The 18,617-nt window shown below is 41.1% G+C and overlaps 1 protein-coding gene across 1 annotated transcript; it reads right to left on the bottom strand.

Moving 5' to 3' along the window:
• Positions 1-730: 730 nt before the first annotated feature.
• Positions 731-18,067, bottom strand: LOC112218522 (cholesteryl ester transfer protein, plasma). Its single transcript, XM_024379373.2, has 16 exons — positions 17,777-18,067; positions 15,932-16,046; positions 15,519-15,650; positions 13,600-13,670; positions 13,370-13,457; positions 13,172-13,241; positions 12,856-12,916; positions 12,642-12,733; positions 12,346-12,525; positions 12,053-12,103; positions 11,690-11,839; positions 11,520-11,587; positions 4,872-4,914; positions 4,712-4,781; positions 1,598-1,683; positions 731-1,459 (listed from the first exon to the last, which is right to left on the bottom strand). Exons 1-16 carry the CDS (start codon positions 17,916-17,918, stop codon positions 1,382-1,384), a joined length of 1,497 nt encoding a protein of 498 aa, XP_024235141.1. The 5' UTR covers positions 17,919-18,067; the 3' UTR covers positions 731-1,381.
• Between the last annotated feature and the right edge of the window lie 550 nt (positions 18,068-18,617).

Here is an 18,617-nt window from a genome sequence, read left to right on the forward strand (position 1 = left end):
ACAATGTCCATTACATGAAATCTGTCACAGATCCCTACAAAATTTTCATTACGCACACCTGGCCCCTATTCCCAGTGATTAGTAATTGTATAAGTGTGCCCATGGTTTACCATTGTCCTGTCGATTATTGTTACAATGACTGGCTCCTGCCTACTCCTTTCTACACTTGTGACACAAGCACTATAATTATAAAATCGTGACGAAACCCAATGTGCAAAATAATAAAGTACTCAGGAAATAATAGGAGAGATTCCTCTCAGGAAAACAAGCAACATTTACAATGACCGACAAAGACAAATGACAGAGGGAGTATATATACGGTGATAGAGTGGGGATTGGAACCAGGTGTGTGTAATGATGACGAGAAAAAGTCCTGGGTTGATGAGGGAAGGGTGTTTGCTAGCATCAGGTTCGGCAGCAACTAGAAGGCCGGAGACGCCGAATGCCTGAGCTGAACAGGAGGGGGAGCCAAAGCGAAGGCTGTTGTGACACATTGTAGGAATGACCTGGCTACATGTAAGCTATACAGTCATAAGCATATTGCTGGAGGAGAGGTGGAAGGGGCAGGCAATATCATTATATGAGAAGAATTTCTTTCATTGTGAAGATGTAGTACTTTCTTTTATATAAGGACATTGTCCCTATATGTATTATGAAATATAACTTATTTTCCAATACATATTACTTTATTTTATAAAACAAGTGTGAGAATTAAAAGGAGACTACCATCAACAGTATATTCGTTTATTTAAAAGATGCACATTTCAGTGGGACATTTCAGAGACCAAACAAGTTGGTATTGTTGCCATTCTGAAGCCATCTTCTATCGATGAATGGCTATCTTCCCAGAGGGCAGAGGGACACCTGGTACATCAGGGCAGTTGGCAGAGGAACCGGTTCTACCTGCTCTGTGCCACCTGATCCATGGAATATTAAATTAACCAATCCAATCACAAGACATAAGTGGAAATACCCTACTGCCATGGTCACATTGAACCCTTTACTTACAGTATGCAAATACAAATCATGTTTCTTATTGAGCCAAGTTGTATATCTAATTCAGCTTTAGGGACAAGGTTAAGAGACATAATCAACCATGTCAATACAGAAGTTCTTAATGAGTGTACAAAGACAATGACCTTTTCAAAAACCTTTTCACACACAGAGTGCCCTATTTGCTATGTGTTTGCACCTGTTCCTGTTTAATGTGCAAATACAACTAGTAATTGTATTCCGAAGTGTAAGTTTATCAACAACTCCACTAATACAGTCATTCAAAACATTGCACATTAGACCTCAGTATACTGTAGCCTACTGTATGTGATTTGATGCACAGGGACAGGGAGCGCCTGTGACCACTTCCACCATCTCAACATAAGAATCACTCCAGAGTCTTCCTGAGGAATTCCACAAGCAGATGATGAGGAAAGGCAAAGTCTGTCTGGATAATCACAAAACCCTACAGACAGAAAGACAGATGACAATGAATAGTATCCGTTCTGTAAAATATTTATTTAGTCCTATAGTTTGCGTATATATTTTAATTTGAGCTTATGATGAGTAAGAATGAAGTGAAGGTGTATGTATGAGTACTCACATCCTGAGAAACAACCTGGGGTTCGATGAGATCAAACAGATTTGTTCCCTGTTTGTCCAGTAGTGCAGTTAAACTTGGTTCTAGTTCTAAGACAACGGTCAAAAGAGGAACATATTATATTGTTCACAACAACACACTTACAGTGCATTCGGAAAGTATTCAGACCCCTTGACTTTTTCCACATTTTGTTACGTTACAGCCTTATTCTAAAATATATATATTTTTAATCCTCATCAATCTACACACAATACCCTATAATGACAAAGTGAAAACAGGTTTTTAGAAATGTTTGCAAATGTATAAAAAGTAAAAAACAGAAATACCTTATTTACATAAGTATTCGGACCCTTTGCTATGAGACTCGAAATTGAGCTCAGGTGCATCCTGTTTCCATTGATCATCCTTGAGATGTTTCTACAACTTGATTGGAGTCCACCTGTGGTAAATTCAATTGATTGGACACGATTGGGAAAGCAGCACACCTGTTTATATAAGGTCCTACAGTTGACATTGCATGTCAGAGAAAAAACCAAGCCATGAGGTCGAAGGAATTATCCGTAGAGCTCTGAGACAGGATTGTGTCGAGACACAGATCTGGGGAAGGGTTCCAAACAGCATTGAAGGTCCCCAAGAACACAGTGGCCTCCATCATTCGTAAACTGAAGAAGTTTGGAACCACCAAGACTCTTCCTAGAGTTGGCCGCCCGGCCAAACTGAGCTATCGGGGGAGAAGGGCCTTGTTCAGGGAGGTGACCAAGAACCCAATGTTTACTCTGACAGAGCGCCAGAGTTCCTCTGTGGAGATGGGAGAACCATCCAGAAGGACAACCATCTCTGCAGCACTCCACCAATCAGGCCTTTATGGTAGAGTGGCCAGATGGAAACCACTCCTCAGTAAAAGGCACATGACAGCCCGCTTGGAGCTTACCAAAAGTACTCTCAGATCACAAGAAACAACATTCTCTGGTCTGATGAAACCAAGATTGAACTCCAATTGTCATGTTTGGAGGAAAACTGGCACCATCCTCATGGTGAAGCATGGCAGCATCATGCCTTGGGGATTTTTTCAGAGGCAGGGACTGGGAAACTAGTCAGGATTGAGGGAAAGATGAACGGCACAAAGTACAGAGAGATCCTTGATGAAAACCTGCTCCAGAGCACTCAGGACCTCAGACTGGGGTGAAGGCTCACCTTCCAACAGGACAATGACCCTAAGCAAACAGCCAAGACAACGCAGGAGTGGCATCAGGAAAAGTCTCTGAATGTCCATGAGTGGCCCAGCCAGACCCCGGACTTTAACGCTCTGCAGCAACGCTCTCCATTCAACCGGACAGAGCTTGAGAGGATCTGCAGAGAAGAATGGGGGAAAGTCCCCAAACACAGGTGTGCCAAGCTTGTAGCGTCATACACAAGAAGATTCGAGGCTGTAATCACTGCCAAAGGTGCTTCTACAAAGTACTGAGTAAAGGGTCTAAGTACTTATGTAAATGTGATATTTCAAAAAAACTGCTTTTGCTTTGTCTTTATGGGTATTGTATGTACAGTTGAAGTCGGAAGTTTACATACACTTAGGTTGGAGTCATTAAAACTAATTTTTAACCACTCCACAAATTTCTTGTTAACAAACTATAGTTTTGGCAAGTCAGTTAGGACATCTACTTTGTACATGACAAAAGTCATTTTTACAACAAAAGTTTACAGACAGATTATTTCACTTATAATTCACTATATCACAATTCCAGTGGGTCAGAAGTGTACATACACCAAGTTGACTGTGCCTTTAAACAGCTTGGAAAATTCCAGAAAATTATGTCATGGCTTTAGAAGCTTCTGATAGGCTAATTGACATAATTTGAGTCAAGTGGAGCTGTGTACCTGTGGATGTATTTCAAGGCCTACCTTCAAAGTCAGTGTCTCTTTGCTTGACATCATGGGAAAATCCAAATAAATCAGCCAGGACCTCAGAAAAAAATTGTAGACCACCACAAGTCTGGTTCATCCTTGGGAGCAATTTCCAAAAGCCTGAATGTACCACATTCATCTGTACAAACAATAGTACGCAAGTATAAACACTATGGGACCATGCAGCTGTCATACCACTCAGGAAGAAGACACGTTCTGTCTCCTAGAGATGAACGTACTTTGGTGCGAAAAGTGCAAATCAATCCCAGAACAACAGCAAAGGACCTTGTGAAGATGCTAGAGGAAACAGGTACAAAAGTATCTATATCCACAGTAAAACGAGTCCTTTATCGACATAACCTGAAAGGCTGCTCAGCAAGGAAGAAGTCACTGCTCTAAAACCGTCATGAAAAAGCCAGACTACAGTTTGCAACTGCAAGTGGGGCCGAAGATCATACTTTTTGGGGAAATGTCCTCTGGTCTGATGAAACAAAAATAGAACTGTTTGGCCATAATGACCATCAGTTCCAAGAAGGAACTGAGGAAAAAGGTGAAGGCTTGCAAGCCGAAGAACACCATCCCAACCGTGAAGCACTGGGGTGGCAGCATCATGTTGTGGAGGTGCTTTGCTGCAGGAGAGACTGCACTTCATAAAATAGATGGCATCATGGAGGAGGAAAATTATGTGGATATATTGAAGCAACATCTCAAGACATCAGTCAGGAAATTAAAGCTTGGTCGCAAATGGATCTTCCAAATGGACAATGACCCCAAGCATACTTCCAAAGTTGTGGCAAAATGGCTTAAGGACAACAAAGTCAAGGTATTGGAGTGGCCATCACAAAGCCTGACCTCAATCCTATAGAAATTCTGACCCACTGGGAATGTGATGAAAGAAATAAAAGCTGAAATAAATAATTCGCTCTACTATTATTCTGACATTTCACATTCTTAAAATAAAAGTGGTGATCCTAACTGACCTAAGACAGGGAATTTTTACTAGGATTAAATGTCAGGAATTGTGAAACACTGAGTTGAAATGTATTTGGCTAAACTGTATATAAACTTCAACTTTAGTTTGATGAGAGAAAAAAAAACGATTAAATTCATTTTAGAATAAGGCTGTAATGTAACAAAATCTGGGTCTGAATACTTTCCATATGCACTGTATATCACAATTCACTAAGCGTGAGAGGATGAAACAGTACTCACTGGATATGACTTTTGGGACACCTATTTTCTCCACTGCCTCTTTCAAATATTCAATGTGGGCTTCAACCATCTGGAGAGCATAAGGAAATGAGAAATAAAGCAATCTACCACCGCTACTGGTCACTTAGATTGGGATTAAGTATGCCTATTTAATTCTCACCTGCAGTGTGTCTGTGGACAGTGAATCCTTCATTATGGAAATTCTTTAGTGGGAAGAAGCAAAGTCACATAAGTGTTGTTTCTTTACTTGCACATACATAGGCAGCAGTGTGAGGTATATATATCCAGTGGGGCAAAAAAGTATTTAGTCAGCCACTAATTGTGCAAGTTCTCCCACTTAAAAATATGAGAGAGGCCTGTAATTTTCATCATAGTTACACTTCAACTATGACAGACAAAATTAGGGAAAAAAATCCAGAAAATCACATTGTAGGATTTTTATTAATTTATTTGCAAATTATGGTGGAAAATAAGTATTTTGGTCAATAACAAAAGTTTATCTCAATACTTTGTTATATACCCTTTGTTGGCAATAACAGAGGTCAAACGTTTTCTGTAAGTCTTTCACAAGGTTTTCACACACTGTTGCTGGTATTTTGGCCCATTCTGCCATGCAGATCTCCTCTAGAGCAGTGATGTTTTGGGGCTGTTGCTGGGCAGCACGGACTTTCAACTCCCTCCAAAGATTTTCTATGGGGTTGAGATCTGGAGACTGGCTAGGCCACTCCAGGGCCTTGAAATGCTTCTTACGAAGCCACTCCTTCGTTGCCCGGGCGGTGTGTTTGAGATCATTGTCATGCTGAAAGACCCAGCCACCTTTCATCTTCAATTCCCTTGCTGATGGAAGGAGGTTTTCACTCAAACTCTCACGATACATGACCCCATTCATTCTTTCCTTTACACGGATCAGTCGTCCTGGTCCCTTTGAAGAAAAACAGCCCCAAAGCATGATGTTTCCACCCCCATGCTTCACAGTAGGTATGGTGTTCTTTGGATGCAACTCAGCACTCTTTGTCCTCTAAACACGAGTTGAGTTTTTACTAAAAATTTATATTTTGGTTTCATCTGACCATATGACATTCTCCCAATCTTCTTCTGGATCATCCAAATGCTCTCTAGCAAACTTCAGACGGGCCTGGACATGTACTGGCTTAAGCAGGGGGACACGTCTGGCACTGCAGGATTTGAGTCCCTGGCGGCGTAGTGTGTTACTGATGGTAGGCTTTGTTACTTTGGTCCCAGCTCTCTGCAGGTCATTCACTAGGTGTGGTTCTGGAATTTTTGCTCATCCGTTCTTGTGATCAATTTGACCCCACGGGTTGAGATCTTGCGTGGAGCCCCGGATCGAGGGAGATTATCAGTGGTCTTGTATGTCTTCCATTTCCTAATAATTGCTCCCACAGTTGATTTCTTCAAACCAAGCTGCTTACCTATTGCAGACTAGTTGAGTATCTGGAGCATCAGCCTTTGTGGGTTCTATCCGAAGTCGTTTTGCGTATCAGTTCATAAACCATGTGACATGGAATCGGTACGTCGAAAATCTCTTCCTAACTATTTTGCAATCTATGTGGCACGGCTGTACATTTTTTGGTCCTTAAATTAAACTGATATACTTTTTGATTTATCACCATTTTCTTTAACCAATTTTGGTCTTCAATGCAGTGCCGACAGACAAGTTCCTTCCTTTTCCCCTTTCCTCTTCCATTTTTGCGTCAATTAGTTGGTTGTAATTTTGGATAGAGAAGACATTTCCATTTGTTTTGTTAGCTGCATGTGTGACATAACTCCACCAGTCCTATTTATAATATATTTTGCGAAGATTATACCTTTAAAAAAAAAAATCAAAACATACTGTTTTTTTAATCAATTAGTATAGTTGAGTTTAATCATAAAATTTGTTGTATTATTTGTTGTCTTTTCTGGTGGATTAAATTGAAATTGCAACAAACTTTCTATGGCTTTGTTTTGAAAACAGCGATATTTGGGAGAGGATTTCCTTTTCAAATAACTGAAAGTGAGAGGTTGTAATCTGAATTAAGGGGAAAAAGGCCTTTCTTGAACATAGGGTAAAATCTGTGGAGGGAGCTGAAGGTTCGAGTTGCCAAACGTCAGCCTCGAAACCTTAATGACTTGGAGAAGATCTGCAAAGAGTGGGACAAAATCCCTCCTGAGATGTGTGCAAACCTGGTGGCCAACTACAAGAAACGTCTGACCTCTGTGATTGCCAACAAGGGTTTTGCCACCAAGTACTAAGTCATGTTTTGCAGAGGGGTCAAATACTTATTTCCCTCATTAAAATGCAAATCAATTTATAACATTTTTTGACATGCGTTTTTCTGGATTTGTTTGTTGTTATTCTGTCTCTCACTGTTCAAATAAACCTACCATTAAAATTATAGATTGATCATTACTTTGTCAGTGGGCAAACGTACAAAATCAGCAGGGGATCAAATACTTTTTTCCCTCACTGTATATAAATAGGCCCATTTAATTTTGTCTGGCTTGCCATTCCAAATAAATTTGAATATGTTTTCTCATATAATTAAAAAAACTGTTCTCTATGTGTAAGCAAGACCATAAGCAAATAGGTAAACTGGGATATTACTAAAGAGTTAATCAGGGTGATTTTTCCACAAATAGAAAGGTATTTACCTTTCCATGGTAGCAAGATCTTATCTATTTTTGGTAACTTTCTATAAAAATGTATTGGAGTGAGATCATGTATTTATTTTGAGATATGTATACCAAGTATATCTACATCACTATCAGACCATTTTATTGGTAAACTACACAGTAATGTAAAAGTTTTTTTTTGTGTGATCCAATACATAATATAGTAATCCAGAGAGATTGGAACAATGATCTAGATCCGCTATGAGGCTGTGGAGGGATCCAAGTTGTGGATTTAAAACAAAACATGAATCATCAGCGTGACACCTTTTGTTTTTAAGCCCTGGATTTCTAGTCCCTTAATATTATGGATGGATCTGATTTTAATAGCTAACATTTTGATGGCCATAATACCAATAGTGGACAACCTTGTTTTACTCCTCTTGACAGTTTAAAACTTTCTGAGAAGTAGCCATTATTTACTATTTTACACCTAGGGTTACTATACATAACTTTAACCCATTTTATCAGAGATTCTCCAAAATTGTAATGTTCCAGGCATTTATGTATAAACTCCAGTCATACTTTATCAAAAGCCTTTTCAAAGTCCGCTATGAAAGCAGGTCTGGTTTCCCAGATTTTCCATAGTGTTCTATTGTTTCCAGTACTTGCCTTATATTATCTCCAATGTTTCATCCATGTAAAAAGCCTGTCTGATTAGAATGAATAATATCCGACAATACCTTTTAAATTCTATACGCTGTACATTCTACTAGAATTGTTGCATCACAACACTGAATTGTAAGGGGCCTCCAAATTTTTTCAATGGACTGGATCTTTATATTTCCCACGTGTTGTAGTCTGTTTCAGTAATAATGAAATCAGACCTTGTTGAGTGTCTGATAATCTAACATTTACATAGGAGTGATTAAAACATGCTAATAAATGTCCTTTGAGTATATCAAAACAGTTTTGGTATACCTCTACTGGTATGCCATCCGGCCCTGGAGTTTTCCCGGACTCAAAGGCTTTAATTGCATCAATAAGTTCCTCTGTAATTTCACCTTCATATGAGTCTTTCTGTATGGCTGTTTATTTTACAGAATTTGTATTTACAATTAGCTTCGGTAAGAGAAGATGGAGGAGACTGAAACTAAAACATATCCTTAATGTAGGCCTACTCCGCTTCCACATTCAAAATATAATTTGGTGAATCATGCGTGACTCTCGCTTGTAACAAGTTTCAGTAAAAAAAATTTGGTAGCATTTCTATGTTGAAGATTTAAAAATAATTTGATGCATTTCTCCCCATATTCCATCCACTTTGCTTTATTATTATAATATATTACTTGTGATCTTTGTTGAATTAGTTCCGTTTCTTTTTGTTTTTCCTCACACTTATTCTGAGCCTCTATGGTACAGTTTTTATTGCTACCTATCTTTTCTGTTAGACTTTCTCTTTCCTTTATTAGTTGAACTCCTTTGACCTAAATTGATTTTGTTTTCGATATGAGTACTGAATTGCATGGCCTCTAAAGGCACATTTAAAGTATCCCATACAATAAGGGGATTTGCTGTACCTATGTTATGTCAGAAAAATTCAGTTATAAATAACTCTGTCCTAGTTAAAAACAAGTTATCATCCAATAGGCTATGATTAAATGTCCAATATCCACGCCCACGTGTATATGCCAATTATCTGATGGCCCGACAGCATTCTATCCCCTATCAACACCGTTTTTACGACATGAGAAAGAAGTCAAGACAACTAGCTTGATTGAGCCTCCGCCATGTTTTTTTTTATTTAACTAGGCAAGTCAGTTAAGAACAAATTCTTATTTACAAAGACGGCCTACCCCAGCCAAACCCTAACGGCACTGGGCCAATTGTGCACTGCCCTATAGGACTCTCAATCATGGCCAGTTGTGATACAGCCTGGAATCGAACCAGGGTCTGTAGTGACGCATCTAGCACTGAGAAGCAGTGCCTTAGACCGCTGCACCACTCGGGAGCCCCTGTATATCTCACTAGGTCAGGATATTTAAGCCTCCTTATATCCACCAGTTCCAATATATCCATGACATTCATGATTTCCTTAAGAGCACGAGGGTGATAGTTTGTAATGTGATTTTGATTACGGTCCATTAAGGTATTTAAAATAGTATTACAATCTCCCACCATGATAATAGCCTTGTATTGCTTGCAGGGTTGATAATTTATTATATATATTTTCAAAGAAGCGTGAATCATCATTACTTGGTCCGTAAAGGTTAATGAGCCATATCTGTTTATGGTCCAATAACGTATGTAAAATCATCCATCTACCTTGCGGATCTGTTTAGACAAATTGCACATTCGGATCAAAATTACTGTTAATTAATATCATCGCCCCTTTTGAGTTACTTTGCCAATGGGAGAAGTATATTTAACCTCCCCCCCGGGAGACCCATGAGGCGCACATAATTGGCACAGAGTCGTCCTGTTTAGGGGAGGGTTTGGCTGGCCGGGATGTCCTTGTCCCATCTCGCTCTAGCGACTCCTGTGGCGTGCCGGGCACATGCACGCTAACACGGTTGCCAGGTGTATGGTGTTTCCTCCGACACATTGCTGCGGCTGCCTTTCGGTTAAATGGGCAGTGTGTCAAGAAGCAGTGCGGCTTGGCGGGTCGTGTTTCGGAGGACACGCGGCTCTCGACCTTCGCCTCTCCCGAGTCCGTATGGGAGTTGCAGCGATGGGACAAGACTGTCACTACCAATTGGACACCACAAAAAAGGGGTAAAAAATATATATAAAATAAATTTTCCGGATTGACTGACCTCATTGTCTTAAATGATGAACTGTCATTTCTCTTTGCTTATTTGAGCTGTTCTTGCCATAATATGGACTTGGTATTTTACCAAATAGGGCTATCTTCTGTTTACCACCCCTACCTTGTCACAACACAGCTGATTGGCTCAAACACATTAAGAAGGAACTGTTTAACTGTTAATTGAAATGCATTCCAGGTGCCTACCTCATGAAGCTGGTTGAGAGAATGCCAAGAGTGTGCAAAGCTGTCATCAAGGCAAGGGTGGCTACTTTGAAGAATCTAAAATCTAAAATATATTTTGATTTGTTTAACACATTTTTGGTTATTACATGATTCCATGTGTTATTTCATAGTTTTGATGTCATCACTATTATTCTATTATGTAGAAAAAAGTACAAATAAAGACAAACCCTTGAATGAGTAGGTGTGGCCAAACTTTAGACTGGTACTTTATATTTCTTAATTCCATTATTTTGCTTTTAGATTTGGGTGTATTGTTGTGAATTGTTAGATATTACTACACTGTTGGAGCTCGGAACACAAGCATTTCGCTACACCTGCAATAACATCTGCTAAATATGTGTATGTGACCAATAATATTTTATTAGAGTTTTGATTTGAGCACGCAGATGAGCTTCCCTGAGATGGTTTCTGACAGTTTGTGCAGAAATTCTTCAGTTGTGCAAACCCACAGTTTCATCAGCTGTTCGGGTGGCTGGTTTCAGACTATTCCGCAGATGAAGAATTCAGATGTGGAGGCTGACCTGGTTACACGTAGTCAACATTTGTGAGGCCGGCATTGAAGGCGGCTTATGGCAGAGAAATGGACATTAAATTCTCTGGCAACAACTCTGGTGGACATTCCTGCAGTCAGCATGCCAATTGCATGCTTGCTCAAAACTTGAGGCATTGTGACAAAACTGGACATTTTAGAGTGGCCATTTATTGTCCCCAGCGCAAGGTGCACCTGTGTAATGATCATGCTGTTTAATCAGCTTCTTGATATGCCACACCTGTCAGGTGGATGAATTATCTTGGCAAAGGAGAAATGCTCACTAACAGGGATGAAATCAAATTTGTCCCTAAAATTTGAGAGAAATAAGCTTTTTGTGCTTATCGAACATTTCTGAGATCTTTTATTTCAGCTCAGGAAACATTACATGTTGCGTTTATATTTTTGTTCCGTATACTTGTTAGTAAACTGCCATGCAATCAGAAAGTGTTTTACTAAACCATTACAGTCTGTATCCCTTATAGAGGCACAGTGGAGTCAGTATCACAAGACCAATTAAAAGCAGGGTCTTCATGTAATGCCTTCACTCACATATGCAGTTCCTAGACATGTGTATGTACATGTTCACTACAGTATAGGCGCGTAAATGGACTCACTGTGATGTTGTAGCGATTAGGATCAGTTTCTTCTTGGCGTAGGAAGCAGTCACTACAACCACCATCTCCTAGACAACGACAAACCCCATTCAGCTACTCTTCTTGGACACATTACTGTCTGATGCCAGGCTATATTTTAAAATATTAAAACAGGTGTTTGTTTGGCTGACCATCTCAAAGTAAAGTCCTGGGATGTCCTCCGCTCCGCTAGTCAGTTCTGCTGCAGCCACAGCTCTGACATAGGTGCCCATTGGGGTCGTCCACAGGTGAGGCACTGACACACTCCACACCCTTAGCACTGGCTCCTCAGAGGACAGAAACTGCCAAAAGGATACAGATAGACAGGTTTCATACAGGCACAGACAGATTTATCACACTGACTTACCTGTGTACACAATATATGAGGTTTGAAATACAATGAAACTCAAAACACCACTAAATTGCAGAGGCCAAGATAGGTCACATGGTCTGTGGAGCTGATAAAAGCATGTTGTGTCTGTCTGAGGACTGTCCTGAGTGGGTTTGTCACATACCTGGCTAAGGAACTCTGGAATGGGGGTAGACAAATTTGTCTTAAACAGTTCCTGAAATGAAATTGACCATGTTAAATAACTGGCATACATTAAAACAAAAACACAGTAATTCAGCTTGTAATGAACAAGAATGTCATTCCCCGTCACAGTGCTACAGTCAGTTTCCCTGCCTCTACCATATTGTAACACACCGTGGACCAAACCCCAACAACAAGTCCTGATTACTGTTTTCCTGATAAATGCTGCCTTGGACACTAGTCCACATGACTTCCACTAGTCTGGTAGACACCTACTGTGAGCTCCAGGCCAGAGATGTTGAGGACAAAACATCTATCTTGGTGGGCAGCTGTAATCAGGGGGTTGAAGACCTCATCAGAGATCCAGAAGTAAAGCATGCGGTCATCTGTCAGTTGGCTGGGGTCGAATACAGACTCATTGATGACAGCTGTCATGTTATTGTATTTGGCCAGACCCTGGACATCATGGGAAGACAGAAGAAAGATACTGTAATACATATAATAACAATTGGCATTGTGCATCATCATGTACAATGAATATGGATGCTAGATAATAAAGGGATATACAGTACCTTGTGGTATGATTCAATGTAATTGGATGTGATGACAGGGGCAGAAGTTACTCCAATATCCATGCTGATGTCACCATCACTAAGGAATTGCTCTGTGGGAATCAACGCGGAGAGGTAAACATAGTCACTGACAGATATTCTAAATAAGAGAAAGTCTTGATACCTCTATAGGCTTCGTGTGCTATCTACCCAGGCTCCCCAAACGTGTCCATACCTGCTCGTTCCTGTATAAAGTCAGCCAATATGTTTGCCACATTATTGATCTCCTTACAGATCTAAGATGACGAAAACAGGGATATTGTTTAATTCTATGTTGCAGCTGATGTGACAATGTTTTTGCTGGGTTGCATTAACAAGACAGTAGAGATCAGTGTTGAGCCATCAGCGAGGCCTCTGTCCAATACTTTCATACACTGCAGGTTTATTTAACTAGGCAAGTCAGTTAAGAACACATTCTTATTTACAAGGACGGCCTACCCTAAGTCCAACAGTACATTATTCTCCTATATTTCCCTCTAATCATCACTCACCTGGCTTTTAATAACCAGCTTCACAGTGAAGGTGATGAAGTTTGTGAACAGCCTCTTGAGCCAGCCAGGCCTAAAGCCAGAATGTAAAACACAGGGTTTGTCCTTCATGTTACTTCCCGTGAAAGAAGAGGACATTACAGATAAACCATTTTACACGATGTGTATAAAACTATCTGAGTTCCAGAACGTGCCACTTACTCCCTGTCTCCCTGCAGCAGGAGATCCAGCTTGTGGAACGTGAGGTAGCAGTCTGATGTGTCTGCAGCAACTTTCCCCTTTCCACAATCTGAGACAGAGAAAGCACATGATCACTGGCAGGAAATACATTACTAAAGGTAAGATAAGATTCCTGTAAACTCTTTGGAAGAATGAGAAGGAAGAGTGAACATTGAACACCACACAAACAATGGGCAGAAAAAGGTACTTACAGAGTTTGGGGTTAATGCCAAGATCAATGTGCGAATCAATTTCAAAATCTACTGAATGTCCCACATTGACACTGCAAAACAGATTACACATGTCAGTGTCATGACCACGCAGCTATTCAAGGTTAACATACAAAACTTCAGTAGTAGCCAACATGACATTTGGATAAATCACAACATATGTAACTGTAAGATCTAGAAAGTTATATCTAATCATATCACAAACTATTTCCATCCCTCTCATCCTCCCTTTTCACAATGAAAAGATTGCTATGCAATCTGGTTTCAGAGCTGGTCATGGGTGCACCTCAGCCATGCTCAAGGTCCTAAACAATATCTTAACCGCCATCGATAAGAAACATTACTGTGCAGCCGTATTCATTGATCTGGCCAAGGCTTTCGACTCTGTCAATCACCACATCCTCATCGGCAGACTCGACAGCCTTGGTTTCTCAAATGATTGCCTCGCCTGGTTCACCAACTACTTCTCTGATAGAGTTCAGTGTGTCAAATCGGAGGGTCTGCTGTCCGGACCTCTGGCAGTCTCTATGGGGGTGCCACAGGGTTCAATTCTTGGACCGACTCTCTTCTCTGTATACATCAATGAGGTCGCTCTTGCTGCTGGTGAGTCTCTGATCCACCTCTATGCAGACGACACCATTCTGTATACTTCCGGCCCTTCTTTGGACACTGTGTTAACAACCCTCCAGGCAAGCGTCAATGCCATACAACTCTCCTTCCGTGGCCTCCAATTGCTCTTGAATACAAGTAAAACTAAATGCATGCTCTTCAACCGATCGCTACCTGCACCTACCCGCCTGTCCAACATCACTACTCTGGACGGCTCTGACTTAGAATACATGGACAACTACAAATACTTAGGTGTCTGGTTAGACTGTAAACTCTCCTTCCAGACCCATATCAAACATCTCCAATCCAAAGTTAAATCTAGAATTGGCTTCCTATTTCGCAACAAAGCATCCTTCACTCATGCTGCCAAACATACTCTTGTAAAACTAACCATCCTACCAATCCTCGACTTTGGCGATGTCATTTACAAAATAGCCTCCAATACCCTACTCAACAAATTTAATGCAGTCTATCAGAGTGCAATCCGTTTTGTCACCAAAGCCCCATATACTACCCACCATTGCGACCTGTACGCTCTCGTTCGCTGGCCCTCGCTTCATACTCGTCGCCAAACCCACTGGCTCCATGTCATCTACAAGACCCTGCTAGGTAAAGTCCCCCCTTATCTCAGCTCGCTGGTCACCATAGCATCACCCACCTGTAACACACGCTCCAGCAGGTATATCTCTCTGTTCACCCCCAAAACCAATTCTTTCTTTGGCCGCCTCTCCTTCCAGTTCTCTGCTGCCAATGACTGGAACGAACTACAAAAATCTCTGAAACTGGAAACACTTATCTCCCTCACTAGCTTTAAGCACCAACTGTCAGAGCAGCTCACAGATTACTGCACCTGTACATAGCCCACCTATAATTTAGCCCAAACAACTACCTCTTTCCCTACTGTATTTATTTTATTTATTTATTTATTTTGCTCCTTTGCACCCCATTATTTTTATTTCTACTTTGCACATTCTTCCACTGCAAATCTACCATTCCAGTGTTTTACATGCTATATTGTATTTACTTTGCCACCATGGCCTTTTTTTGCCTTTACCTCCCTTATCTCACCTAATTTTCTCACATTGTATATAGACTTGTTAATACTGTATTATTGACTGTATGTTTGTTTTACTCCATGTGTTACTCTGTGTCGTTGTATGTGTCAAACTGCTTTGCTTTATCTTGGCCAGGTCGCAATTGTAAATGAGAACTTGTTCTCAACTTGCCTACCTGGTTAAATAAAGGTGAAATAAAATTAAAATAAATAAAAAATGACTGATGGAAGGACTCACAGCCAGCTTCCATATCCATACTGGATGGTTCCTTTGAAAACAGCAGACACGTTGGAGATGGCAATCTCAATGCCTTCACCTGCTATGAGCTCAAACTCACTCCGCCCAATCGACAGGTTATGGATCTCCAGACTGAGAGGGCAAAGGTCAGGAGAGGACATTATTATTGGTTGTTCATTTTAGAAAGAATAAAGGAGCAAAACAACAAAGCAATGGCGACCGTGATGACATTCAATCTGTTATTGATTGAAAAATGAGTGCTTATGCATTCATCCAATCATGTGTCGTATAAATCATCTATGGTAAGTGAATACAGGATAAAATGATGGCATGTGAGGTAATGGAGGAGGATGAAAGGAACAGCATAAGTGAGTGCATGTGGTGCAGGTACACTGACTGTTGGGTCCACTCACTTGGCAAGTCCATATTTCACCTTTCCAACAAAGAGAATAGACTTCTCATTGCTAATGCTTGGATATTTGGCATGCTGGAACGCAGCCTGGATGACCTTGGTCGTCTTTTCATTTACTGAAGAGAAAATACACAATTGATCTATATATACAGTGAGGGGAAAAAAGTATTTGTCCCCTGCTGATTTTGTACATTTGCCCACTGACAAAGAAATGATCAGTCTATAATTTTAATGGTAGGTTTATTTGAACAGTGAGAGACAGAATAACAACAACAAAATCCAGAAAAACGCATGTCAAAAATGTTAGAAATTGATTTGCATTTTAAATGAGGGAAATAAGTATTTGACCCCCTCTCAATCAGAAAGATTTCTGGCTCCCAGGTGTTTTTTATACAGGTAACGAGCTGAGATTAGGAGCACACTCTTAAAGGGAGTGCTCCTAATCTCAGTTTGTTACCTGTATAAAAGAATACCTGTCCACAGAAGCAATCAATCAATCAGATTCCAAACTCTCCACCATGGCCAAGACCAAAGAGCTCTCCAAGGATGTCAGGGACAAGATTGTAGACCTACACAAGGCTGTAATGGGCTACAAGACAATCGCCAAGCAGCTTGGTGAGAAGGTGACAACAGTTGGTGCGATTATTCGCAAATGGAAGAAACACAAAAGAACTGTCAATCTCCCTCGGCCTGGGGCTCCATGCAAGATCTCACCTTGTGGATTTGTAATGATCATGAGAACTGTGAGGAATCAGCCCAGAACTACACAGGAGGATCTTGTCAATGATCTGGGACCATAGTCAGCTGGGACCATAGTCACCAAGAAAACAATTGGTAACACACTACGCCGTGAAGGACTGAAATCCTGCAGCGCCCGCAAGGTCCCCCTGCTCAAGAAAGCACATTTACATGCCCGTCTGAAGTTTGCCAATGAACATCTGAATGATTCAGAGGACAACTGGGTGAAAGTGTTGTGGTCAGATGAGACCAAAATGGAGCTCTTTGGCATCAACTCAACTTGCCGTGTTTGGAGGAGGAGGAATGCTGCCTATGACCCCCAAGAACACCTTCCCCACTGTCAAACATGGAGGTGGAAACATTATGCTTTTGGGGTGTTTTCTGCTAAGGGGACAGGACAACTTCACCGCATCAAAGGGACGATGGACGGGGCCATGTCCCGTCAAATATTGGGTGAGAACCTCCTTCCCTCAGCCAGGGCATTGAAAATGGGTCGTGGATGGGTATTCCAGCATGACAATGACCCAAAACACACGGCCAAGGCAACAAAGGAGTGGCTCAAGAAGCACATTAAGGTCCTGGAGTGGCCTAGCCAGTCTCCAGACCTTAATCCCATAGAAAATCTGTGGAGGGAGCTGAAGGTTTGAGTTGCCAAGCGTCAGCCTCGAAACCTTAATGACTTGGAGAAAATCTGCAAAGAGGAGTGGGACAAAATCCCTCCTGAGATGTGTGCAAACCTGGTGGCCAACCGCAAGAAACATCTGACCTCTGTGATTGCCAACAAGGGTTTTGCCACCAAGTACTAAGTCATGTTTTGCAGAGGGGTCAAATACTTATTTCCCTCATTAAAATGCAAATCAATTTATAACATTTTTGACATGTGCTTTTCTGGATTTTGTTGTTGTTATTCTGTCTCTCACTGTTCAAATAAACATACCATTAAAATTATAGACTGATAATTTCTTTGTCAGTGGGCAGTTTTTTCCCTCACTGTAGACTAAAGACAATACTTAACAAAACAGTTAACTACCCTGACAGTAACAGTTCTGGTGAAAAACATTTGAGAAAACACCGTAGAGAGACTGGAATCAATAAGATAGATACTCACAGACCACCGCTGCAGGGTAGGTCAGCCTACAGACAGCCCCAGTGAACCTATATGCAGAGGCTGGCTCCAGACAGGATTGGGACATCACAACCAGGCCCAGGAACAGCAGCAGGACTGGGAGTGTCATCACACACTTATCCATCTCACCAGTAGCTAAATGAACACTGACTTCAAACTGGATCCCAGAGCTGTGTAGTGCCTCCTCAGAACCTCTGAACTAACTGATCCAGGCTGTGTTGAGCATGCACAAGAGACAAGGGGAGGAAGAGGGAGGGAACAGAAGACACCTCTAGGGAGATGGGGTTCGGACTGAGGCTAAACTTGGCTGAACTAAACTTCACAACACTGCCCCTGTAGTCTGTGATTGGGCCTCAACCAGGCCAGAGCGGGATATTTGGGCGTGGGTGTCATTACGTGCTCTATCTGGGACCAGGGGGCTACTTCTGTACATGCGAGGTAGGGTTATTATAGGGCAGTAAATAACAGATATACAGACAATTTTCTAGGGCACATTCTCAGAAACTCCCATACCTTAGTCACAGAAATGCCAATATTGACCCAGAATGATGGAACCATACAGCTAAACCTTCACTAAAATCTTTCAGCTTTATGTAAAGAAAATTGGAATTGTGGTACTATTTCTGCAAATATTAATCAATCATGACCATGTTGGTCAATACAACTTCCTAAGAAAATATGTACTTTCCAGTAAATATGTAGTTCCAGGACATATATGATCAGTTGCAGAGTGGGCTGGGTTAGAGGGAGTCTCTATCGACCAAATGTACTAGCTGAACTCCCTAGCCTGCCTGGATAGCTCAGAGGAAGTGATGGGGACAAT

This window comes from Oncorhynchus tshawytscha, linkage group LG19, assembly GCF_018296145.1.
Source record: "Oncorhynchus tshawytscha isolate Ot180627B linkage group LG19, Otsh_v2.0, whole genome shotgun sequence".
In the NCBI taxonomy this organism is placed as follows: domain Eukaryota; kingdom Metazoa; phylum Chordata; class Actinopteri; order Salmoniformes; family Salmonidae; genus Oncorhynchus; species Oncorhynchus tshawytscha.